General features: G+C 41.1%; 1 protein-coding gene across 2 annotated transcripts; it reads left to right on the top strand.

Moving 5' to 3' along the window:
- The first annotated feature begins 1691 nt into the window (after positions 1-1691).
- On the top strand, positions 1692-3603 carry LOC116263912 (universal stress protein A-like protein). 2 transcript variants are annotated; one of them, XM_031643736.2, is made up of 4 exons: positions 1697-1995; positions 2135-2238; positions 3011-3129; positions 3348-3603. In XM_031643736.2, exons 1-4 carry the CDS (start codon positions 1812-1814, stop codon positions 3436-3438), a joined length of 498 nt encoding a protein of 165 aa, XP_031499596.1. In that variant the 5' UTR covers positions 1697-1811; the 3' UTR covers positions 3439-3603. The 2 variants fall into 2 exon arrangements, with proteins under 2 accessions (XP_049936537.1, XP_031499596.1); XM_050080580.1 differs by lacking the exons at positions 3011-3129; positions 3348-3603 and adding an exon at positions 2440-3004 and having other exon boundaries at positions 1692-1995.
- Positions 3604-11555: the final 7952 nt, after the last annotated feature.

Raw genomic sequence — 11555 nt, 5'->3', positions numbered from 1 at the left:
ACTCCCGACGGGCAAAAAAAAATTCGGCAGGAAAGAGTCGGACCCTTCCGTTCTATTTTTTCCTGAACCCACTTTGGATTCGAGAAAAACTTGGGCGCTCAGTTATGGATTTTTTCCATACGCATCAAACGCCAACAGAACAGAACTGAACTTTTCTTTTCCTTTTTTTAGTGAGAAAATCTCAAGGGTTTTGATGTAATTTAAATTATTCTCAAAGAGGTTGGTGGGAGCTGTCATTTTTTCAATTCTCTCAACCTGAACTTTCTGTGCTGCAAAATAGCCTGTCATTTTTTCAATTCTCTCAACCTGAACTTTCTGTGCTGCAAAATAGCCACTATGCAAGTTAAAGCATATTGAGAACGTCATCCTCAAACACCAAAAGCATTGAAGAAAGTTACAAAACTCAGCTGCCATAAGTAAACGTGATTTCCAATAAGCAAGCCACAACCACTTACATGTGTATCATATCATCTACCTGGAAGACCCCACAAGTAGATGGTGTCCTACTCATTGTACGGCGTGCACCTTATCCCACTTATGGATATATAATATAATATATTGCTGCTGTACAGGTAGTTCTGCAATGGAAATGCACATGAATAGGACAAGCTAATAATTGCCATCCAAACACATCTTTTTTCTTTTTATTTGTTTATTTCCACTTTGCAGGATAAGCATCCATTCAGGTAACAAGGAGAATATACTTCTAGCTATTCATGCCAACAGTTTTGCTTATCTCCTTTTCCTCCCACAGAATGAAACTGCCCCTTTTTTCTTAGCACATGGAGGTCCCTTTCCATCTTGGTTTTGTTCCCGCTTTATTCTTGTTCCTTTCACGCACAGAATGTGCAACTTTAACTGCAAAAGAAAACCCATTCAAAAAGAACTATTTTTCTTCTTAATCGATAAACTGACTTAACATATTTGATTTCCTTCTTGCAATTGATTATCGTTTCATCAACACATGGAAGTCGAGGCTCAAGTTCCAATCAGTGATACAAGTCCTGAGCTGTATTTTCTCTGATTAAATGATAACTAGATTGCAGTTGGCAGTCTGAAGACTTGAACAACTGTCTCATGCGGGTAGATTTACTGATGAAGTTTCCAAATGCAAGCCGGATCTCTGCTGCTCCATAACAATCCAAGTCTCTGATCATTTCTATAGTCCATAAGCCACCAGGCAATCTGATGAATCTTAACTAGTGGACATATGATCTAGCAGTCAGACGATTCTTTTATTGTATCCACCCTCAAATTGTTACTCAGTACAATAGAACAACAATGCAATTGATTGCCACTATGTGGGTCCTTCAATAAACAGGCCACCCCACCCAAATTAGTGACCATGATATGATATCTGTTATAGTCTAAAGCAATGCAGCACCTAATATCCTTTCCTTTGGCCAACTTGTAGCATCTGGATTCCATTCATGTTCCACTGTTAAAAGCGCACTCCTTTCCACCACCTTTTTGCAAAAGGGGCTGCTGGGTTCAGTCTTTATCCATTCCTCTTGGATGTCAGTCATACTAAGCTTTTGAAATGAAGAGAGAGAATGAATATAGATCTTCACTAGATAAGTTTTGTGAAAATATCTAAAGAATGGAACTGTGCAGAGGAAAAAGGGAACACGGTACTGCTGATGCTGACGTATTTGAATGATCAATCATGGTATTTATGCAGAGCACACCCTTTGCATTCTTCTCATACAAGTTCTGTTGTGAGAAAAGAGAGAGGGGAACAGAGAAGGAAGAAAGAGGCGGTGAATGCAATCAATAGTTCTAGGCAACTTTTCTCAAATTGGTAAATCGGAATGGAGGTTGACAAAGCGGCAAGGAAGATCATGGTGGCCCTTCACGACAATGAGGAAAGCCTCTACGCCTTGGAATGGGCCTTGAATCATCTCATAAACCCAGTCATCGGTTGCAATTCAAGTAAGTTTGTGCTCATATATGCTGCACCGGAGGCTATGGCAAGCACTCCATTAACAGGGAAAGGTATAATCTTTATGCGTGGGAACATGACTTTCTTCAATGGATTTGTTGATTTTATCTCATCATTTGATGACAACCCACTTGTTATTCCTACGCAAGACTGCTGGGAGTTGGGCTCAACCCACTTGTTATTCTATTGCAGAAATTGCATTTTCAAGCCATGTCGTTGGCGTCTTGAAGAGAAATCAAAAGCGAATGGCAGAGAAAGTGATGGAGCAAGCTACAAAGCTGTGTCAGAAGCATGGTGTAAGTCCCTTCTGCTTAATTTTTTGGTACTTCAGTAGGCGAATGTCAGGAACAAATTAACTGGGCTTCTGGTTAGCTTTTGATTAATTTCATATCGCTTAGAGATTTGAACTCAAGAACATCGTTTTTTTCTGTTAAAGAATCTGGTTTCTACTTTTGGCAGCAAAGAAAGTGTAAATCTTTCTTTAAATTTTTGAGCAGATTCTGTTTGGAAAAGCTGAAGGCTTTAAAGATCGTGACCATTCAGCAAAAATGCACCCCTTAAGCTGCTGTCTGTTTATTAATGTAGTCATGGCGGCTATGGTAATTTGGTAAACGCTTCTAGCAGTTACTGTAACGTTAGTGCAGGAGTTTTCCTTTTGGGTCATAATTAAAGACATTTTATCGACGGTAATCTAAAAACAGAACTATCGCAAAGGAAAAATGGATTCACAAGATTGTGGACAAGAACAGGATTACTCAAGATAACATAAGTAAAAAACGGAAAATGGAAAACTCTACTAGTTGTCCTTCATCAAGAAAGTTGTGATTTTCAAGGCCATTAAAGCACACACTCGGACCAATCCAGGGACGTCAAGAACACATGAGAAGTGTTCTAGGGAACACTTTTTGTGTTCCAGGCGTTCCCTCTCCCTTACTGAGGTAACACCGTGGCAGAAAATCTGTTCTGTTCCAACTTCCTCGAACGATGGGTTACCTCCAGCAATTAAACGACATCTTCATGTTCTGCTATTCTCTACACTTGTTCACATGATAGGTGTCATTGGCGCAGGTCGCTTATGAATCGAAGATGTTCGTTGGTGAGCCAAAGATTGTGATATGCGAAATGTCCAAGAAACTTCGCGTGGACCTTCTTGTTGTTGAGTCTCACGAGGGTGGTTGGATCAAAAGGTTCTCCTTCTCTCTCTCTCTCTCTCTCTCTCTCTCTCTCTTGCATAATTGATTGGTCACTAAAGCCTTTGAAGTGAAGAGGCAATCATTTCTGCCAGTGAGCAGGTTGATCACGGCATATGACATTCGCTAATGCAAGAAAAAAGGCGAAAAGAACTTTTTTAATTGAGGGGGATTCCAATTCGCAAGGAATTGATCCCTTTTCTACTTTGTTGCAGGTTCTTCTCTGCAAACAATATTGGGAGGTATTGTGTTGATCATGCTAAGTGCCCTGTGATGGTAGTCAAGAGAACCCAACAATATTTTTGAATCCTTCTGCACGCCTGCAAGTTTGTATGTAATTTCAAAGGCTAGAAGGATTTTCTCCTGTCGCGTAAGCAGAAGCAAGTGGCCTGTCACGTAAGCAGAAGCAAGTGGCGGGCTCAGCTTTATGTAGCTCCCTTTAATGTATAATCAAGCATAAGATTTTTTTTTTGTTTGGTGTATGTTTTATATTCAAGTTCTAGCAAAAGCTTAGTATTATTTAACCTCAAAATCATTGTCACAAATATCTTTTAAACTATAATACGTCAAACTTGAGAACCTTAAGAAAATTTTGGGTTTTTTAAAAAATCTGGTTTCTTTTAGGGTGACTATTGTTGACTATAAAACACATTTTTTTCTCCACAGGTTCTTTGTGACAATGCTTCAAGGCTAATATATAGTTGGTTATGAGTTTGAACCTGACTGTGGAGCCCCACTGCAAGGGGTGAACAACTTGACCTCGACTCATTAAAGCTTGGCTCGTGAACGAGTTCAAGCCAAGTCATTTGCTTAACGAGTCGAGCTCGAGTCCATGAATCGGCTTGTTCAAAGAATCGAGTTGAGTTCGAGCTCAACACGTAACTGTTGATTCGAGCTTGAGCCTGCCTTAATCAAGTTAATATATTCAAACGAGTTTACGAGTTTATTGAGCCTTAATCGAGTCGAGCTTAAGCTCAACACGCAACGATGAATATCAATTTTATTCAAACAAGTTTGTCGAGCCTTCATCAAGTCGAGCTCGACCGCAACACGTAAAGATGAATGTCAATTCTATTCAAACGAGTTTGTTGAGCCTTAATCGAGTCGAGCTCGATCTCAACACGTAACTATTGAGTCGAGTTGCTTCCGTCAAGCTCGAGCTGAGTCATCGAGCTCGAGGTTTCATTAGTCAAGCCGAGTTCAAGCTGACTGAACTCGGGCTCGACTCGGCTCGTGTTCACCCCCCTCGGCTCGTGTTCACCCCCCTCGGCTCATGTTCACCCCCACTCACCAGTAGAGTAATCATCATGCTTACTGAGGCGAAAAATCTATAATATTAGAGTTTTCAAGTCAAGAAACTTTTAAAAGACGATCGATACGTTAAGCCAGTGCAAGTCTTTCAATATTCAAAAGGAAAATTCACCATACTAGAAAGGGAAAAAAAAAAGAATTTTTTGTTCTTACTTGTGACATGATACTGGTCAGATCTAGTATTAAGTTGAAAGTTCTTATCAACTTGTCATCATTGTTAAATAGTCGAAATTGGTGCTCCATTTGGCAATGAAATCCAAGTACCAATTCGAAGAAAACCAAAAGCCTCGATAAATTAGTGTTGTCAATAATGCTCAATGCATCGATATCAGGCTGACATCATCTTTTTTTTTTGGTAATTTTATATCAAATAAAAATATTAGTTAGATAAATTAAAGAAGTTTAGATTTAATTTATATATTTTTAAATTTTTAACATTATCTAGCATTTACAATCATTTGACCATGTAGGTTCCAAAACTTGCTTTATTACTTTAGATTGGGAGGAGGTACACCGAAAAGACCCAAATCATACCTCCTTTTCCCTACCCCATAGGTTCAAGACTGTTTTGGGAAGTAGGTAAAAAGTAGTACACTTGTTAAGTCAACCAAGTCAGGCAAATGAACTATTGTCACATAAAATGCGTATTATTAGAAAAAATCGAGAAATAAGTCAGTCGTATAAAATGATAATTAGACGAGTTTTTTCATATTTTTTATTAATTTTTATTTTTTATAGTTTTCAAGATTTATTAAATGTTTTCATTTTTTTTTAAAATTTACCCAGATTTTTTCGAGATATTCCTGAGATATATAACTTTGTTGTACTATACTTGAGAAATTTTTCATTGTATAATTCTCGTACACGATATACGTGACAATGAAATGAACATATACAAATTGGATAACTCAACAAAAAAAAAAAATTAAGGGTTCATGAGGTGGACTGCACTTATCAACATATGACAACTAAGCATACTTAATTTTAATTGGCTTTCAATCTCACTCTAATAGAACATTAAGTAAAATTACTGTGGTCTTGATGGTGTTTCACTTTAATTCGGTCACCCTGCATGTTCTCCTGTGTTTAAGAGTCTATACAGTAATTTACTTTGTTTGCATTGTACTTCCTTTGTTTATATTGAGTCATTTGCTTACGCTTGTTTGCATGTAAGGGAGTACCTTCCCACCGGTCTAAGTGTCATGTATTGAGATTCTTAGTTTTGAGTGGTCGGCTTGAGAATCCTGTAAGCGGGTTCGGCCATACTATGTAAGTAAAGTTGAGATCATTCTTCTTGCTTACCTTTCTTGTGATTTACAAATTTTCCAAGTTGAATACATTGCGATATTTCTTTATTCACAAAACGTTTTTTATGCACTTGTTTTCTAAAACTACCTTTGCGCCCCTTTCGGTGGTTTGAAGGCTTATGGCAATCAGGTTCTTGCCGTGCCGCACGGGTTGAAGGAGTCAGCCCGTGACAACTGTTATCAGAGCCAAGTTCTGCTCAATCTGGGGAAGCAATTGGAGAGTCGGTGTAGAACTATATGCCGGCGATCGTTGATCGAAGATGATGTCCTGGCGACTCAATACAATCTGCGAAACACCAAGGGCAAGGGAGTAGCCTAGTCTGACGAGATGGGTAGATCCCAGGGTCAGGAAGACCTGGCCGAGGTGGTGAACAAGTTGGTTGCCGACGTAACTACTCATGAAAAAGCGTTGGGCAATGCAACTGAGTCCTTTGGGGAAATGAAGGATGAGATGAAGATCCTACGGGATCAAATGGCCGATCTCGTGGCCATGAATCGGTCACTTACTGACACAGTGACCGCACTGCAAGCTGAAGTCAAAGAACTTCAGATAAAGAACCGCACACTACAGTGTCAAGTCTCTGAAGGTGGAGGTGACGATCAGCCAGCGAGGGTCGATGTTCAGAGGCCAGCAAAATACAACGGAAATAGAGATAGTCGAGTGATCAACAACTTTTTATTCCAAGTAGAATACTACCTAGATCTGCAAGGCGTTGTGGGGGACGACCTTCAGGTCAAGACAACACCTATGTTGCTTGAGGGGAATGCAGTGGCATGGTGGAGATGAAAACGGCTCAACATTCAAAAGGGGATCTGCAAAATAGACACTTTCGATGATTTTCAACGAGAGTTGAGGACTTACTTCATGCCCCCGAATGCGACACGCCATGCCTATCGAATGGTCGGTGAATTAAAACATACGAGATCCGTATGAGATTATGTGAGGGCCTATTAGAGGCTCATGTTAGATGTGCCAGATATGCATGAACAAGATAAACTGAACTGGTTTATTTTGGGACTTCAATCGTGGGCACAATCCGAGGTGGAGATGCTCATGTGGTAGCGGAACGCTTGGCTGACACTCAACGCAAGAGCTACGCTAACACCTTCAAGCCCTCGAAAAAGCCTGACCATGGAGGGAAGAAAGAAGATTGACGAGAACGTAAAGATGAATCATCGACTCAACATCAAGTCGAGAGGTGGACTTTCTTTCGCAAAAATGACAACTCTCATAATAGAGCGTTGAAATGCTGGTTTTGCGAAGGTAGCCACTTGGCAAGACAATGTCCGAAGCGTCTAAATAGAAACAATCAAGCAAGCTCCTCAAGATAATCTGCTAGTGTGGTACAAGGTGAAGAAGGAAAAGGACCAAAGATGGGTGCACTTCAACTTCAACTTCTGAACACCCTAAAAAGGGAGAAAAAAACGAAGGTGACAGCGACACCTTCCAATGAGCTCATATACCTAGAGATCTTGGTAAATGGAAGGCCTATTATGGCCATGGTAGACACTAGGGCCACGCATAACTTCGTCTCAGATGAAGAGGCAAGGAGATTGGGCATCACCCTTGTGAAGGGAGAGTTACGCATGAAGGCGGTGAACTCAAAGGCAAAACCCATCCACGGTGTAGCCCGGATTGCGGTTGTGAAGACTAAGAGTTGGTCAGGAAGAGCCAACTTCTCGGTGGTCCCGATGGACGATTTTCGAATGATCCTAGGAATGGAGCTCCTCAGTACAGTGAAGATAGTCCCGATGCCGCACCTGCGCAGTATCAGTATCATGGACGAGAAGTCTCCTTGTATGGTCCCAGCAATATCAGTTAAGAGGGACAAGAGTAAGACCGCGATGATATCTGCTCTTCAGTTGAAGAAAGACCTAAAGCACGGTGAAGAGACGTACTTGGTGAAAAAGAGAAGTGACTAATGACTCCCCTGGTGTAAGACCCACGTCTCTTTAAAAAAAAAACGGTTAAGTTTATCAAAATGAGACATTTGAGGAAAGGATATGGATAAGGATGTAATTGAAAAGGGGAACTCTCTTTTTTCTGTAGCATTAAAGGAGCATGTCCAGCCACAGAGAGATTGAGAGAGATTGAAATTGAAGTAGGAGACTGCTGGAAAGGAACTTCACGCAGAGGGAAGGAGTTGCTGCCAAGATTTTCAGAGGTATGGGGATTTTCAATCATGAATGTAACATGCAACCTCCATATTTTAAGTTCTTATAGATACATATGCATGTGGGTTTATGAATTTTTATGCCTAGATTAGGTGTTTCTCATTGTTTCTCTCTTATTGTTCCATTTGTGAGAAACCTAGTCTATAATCAACACTAAAACTGAGCAGGCATGTATGAGATAAAGCTGCGTTAGAATTTTTCAAACCAACTACAAATTCAGAAAAAAAAAAATTTATATACCAGAACCCTCGCAAAGGGTCTGGCCACAGAACGGACTACGCATATCTCAAACGGGAAGACTCTACTGTCCTCCCGAACCTATTACATGAAAAAAAAAGGGAAAAGAACAAGCCAGAACATCGTCGATAGAGGGAAAGGCCGCTCTGCTCAACACACAGCAATGGTCAAGAGTTTTAACCAACACACAAGAATGAGGAGGAAAGGAAATACCCCAACTCCATCGACGAGCATGACCTGTCCCCAATCAACGGGAAACCAGTCGTCTCCTTCGTGGTATTAGCAAAGGTGATTTGGGGAAAAGGAGGAACACAACCTAGAAGTTACAAGTTTCCACCCGTTGTCCCTCTTGGTTTGCCAGTTCATCCCTATTGCAACAAATGAGGAGATAGATTTAGGGAGGTCGTCTTCTTCACAGCAACAAGGTTGAGAGACGAGAGCAGAGGAGACGGCGGCAGAAGCTGTCAGATGGCCGGTAGAAACAACTACGAGAAGACGAACGCTGGATATCGCGGGCGAAGAAGAAGTGTTCCATTGGTTTGGGTGTGAAAAATCGGTGGAAGTCACCACCCACCGTCGGTCGAGCGAGAAGAAGAGGGAGTAGCAGCGAGGAGAGAGAAAAATCGACGAGAAATGAAGAAGAGATTAGGGCTGGACCAAATTTATAGTAAAGTTGGAAATTTTCAAAACGGGTCTACCTAATTGGCAAAATATTCGGATAAGATATTAAAATCTTTATAAATTAATGCCGTAACGTTTTTGCTGAAAACCTCTTCAAAAAGAGGCTTGCGAAAATGATTTTAAGCAAAAACCTGGTATTTAATATGAAATGGCGTTTTGGTACCCTCCAAGTTCTTAAAAATCGCCAAAAGGGGGTTTTATGAATTAAAACCGAAATGTTATGTTTTATTTCTCTTTGATGCTCATTGTTGTGTTTAAAATTTCAGAAAAATGGTTCTGAAATTAATTTCGGAACCATTAGAGGAGGAAAGCCACGTCCTGAGAATTTGAAAATAAATTTCTTGTTTTCAAATGAGGATTATAATATTTTTACTTGAGGATTCTAGACGTGATGTGCTTTTCTTGACTTTCATTAAATTAAGTTAGAAAATGACGTGTTGTTTTTGTTTGAGAAACCGAGCCTGAGGGCGGTTTCTGTGAGAGGTACTTGACGAGGTCTAGTGATGAGAAACCCTCACATTTGAAATTCGAAGGCGAAACGTGGACTGTGTGCAATGGTATATTGGAGTACGAGCTTTGTTTTGCCCAGTGGTTGGTTTTGTCCCGGGAAGTAGTGGAGCGTCTGAGCTCACTATTGACACACACTCCTCTGTCTGCACTGGAGGGCCCACAGGGTATTGGGCGGCACAAAGGCCCGGGATTTTGCTGTTTCTGTTGGAGAGCAAGGCATCTCCTGGTTCCTCACCTCGGGTTCATAGAGGGACCATGCTGCTGCAGTGGCGATCTGGGATATCTCAGGAGGCTTCACTGCAGGTTACCCTCGATCTGTTGGATCGCTGGTGAAGAAATGTTCTGCTCTACCCGTGAGTACCCATGGGGATTTCTGTTGTTGTTGCTCAGACCATGACTTTGTTAGAGAACCACGGTTGGAAGTCTACGAATAATTTTGGAGGTTTTGAACACCTCGTTTCTGTTAATGAGTCGTAACTGTAATATGTGTTAAGATTTGAAGATATTTGTTTTACAAAAATTAAATATTATTTTGATGGGCCATGTTCCTTTCATGGCTGGATTTTTCCATACTCAGAGGAATTTTGACCCTTCTTTCTACTCTACAGGTAGTTCGTGATAGATTCTGGCTTATGGAGTGACGACCTCAGGCCTTATGATGGACGGGCATTGGCATTCTGGACAGTGCGTCAGTTTTGAGCTTAGTGGTCATTTTAGTTGTTTGGGTCCATGTGTTTTATTTTAATACAGTGCATTTATTTATGTTTTGGTCATGGCTCAATATTACTTCCGCTATTATTCATTTATGCAATGAAAAAAAAATTGGTGTAAAAAATTGGGTCGTGAAAGCTTTGGTACCAGAGCACAGTGTCTATAGTCCATGTTCAATGCCAATATCGATCACAAGCTGAGGAAAGGTCATCCAAGCCTGTTAGAGAATGGTGTTTTTGATTTATTGTGAATTTTGAGTTTTAAAGTTTTATAGTAGTTTTAACGGATTGTTTTACTTACAAATACAACTGGTATATTTTGTTTTCCTCCCTGCGGTGTAGTTCAATGGCACGTACTAGAGGAAAAAGTGCTAGAGGTAGACGCAGAGGTCCCCGCAGCACTAGGGGTCGAAATGTGGAGACTCGTTCTACCAGAGCTGGGACACCTGTTGGAGATATTCAACAACAGTAAGTATTTATCATGAACACCTTGCATATGATCACGGGGTTGATGCATGGACTGGCGCAGAATGCTCCTTCAGGAGGAACTAGTACGGAGACAAACGGGACAACGAATGGTGAGGCAAGGGGTGCAACTCACCAATAGTTTTTGAGCTTGCATCCTCTGAAGTTTCATGGGAAAGGTACTGTTGATGATGCAGAAGAGTGGATCAAAGAAACTAAAAAAATTTTTACCACCCTGGAAGTGCCTGACAGGAAGAAGGTTCGGTATGGAACATTCATACTAAAAGGTGATGCTGAGGAATGGTGGCAGGCCCAACGTGAAGTGAAATTCGCAAATCACGAAGCAACTTGGGAAAAGTTCAAGGAAGCATTCACACACGCCTACATCTCAGCCTTCACACGAGAGAAGCGCATGCAGGAATTCTTGGAGTTGCAACAAAAGAGTATGAGTCTGTATGAATATGTCATCAAATTCAGACACTTGGAAAAGTACTGGCCCCATGTGTACACATCTGATACAGACAGAGCAAATAAGTTCATCAGGGGACTTAAAGACGGGTTGCAGAGCAAAGTGATGGGTAGTCGTCCAAGAGACTTGGACAATGCGATTGACATGGCCACACGTTTTGATGAGGACTAGAACGGATGCATGGAACAGATAAGAGGAATGAATTTTTGCAGTCCAAGTCGAGGCCGAACATGTTCAAGAGGAGGCGCAGTGACAGAGTGAACCAAGGGGACAGATTCAAGAGGCAGAGACCATCAACATCCAGGCAGGGCGAGGAATGCCCCAAATGTCATCATCAGCACCCTGGTAAACCATGTTACAGAGATGTTGGGGCATGTCTCTACTACGGAACGCAATGACATTTTATTCGTGAGTGCCCAAAGAAGAAAGAGGTAAAACAGAAGCGTGATGCAGCCAACCCACCAGCAGAGAAGAAGGTACTTGAGAGAGTTTATGCAACCACGGTAGAGGACTTGAGATCCACCGACCTGATTGAAGGTACCCTTCTTGTACAATCTC

This window comes from Nymphaea colorata, chromosome 11 (assembly GCF_008831285.2).
Source record: "Nymphaea colorata isolate Beijing-Zhang1983 chromosome 11, ASM883128v2, whole genome shotgun sequence".
Classification (NCBI taxonomy): domain Eukaryota; kingdom Viridiplantae; phylum Streptophyta; class Magnoliopsida; order Nymphaeales; family Nymphaeaceae; genus Nymphaea; species Nymphaea colorata.
This window is presented reverse-complemented; position numbering and strand designations above follow the sequence as displayed.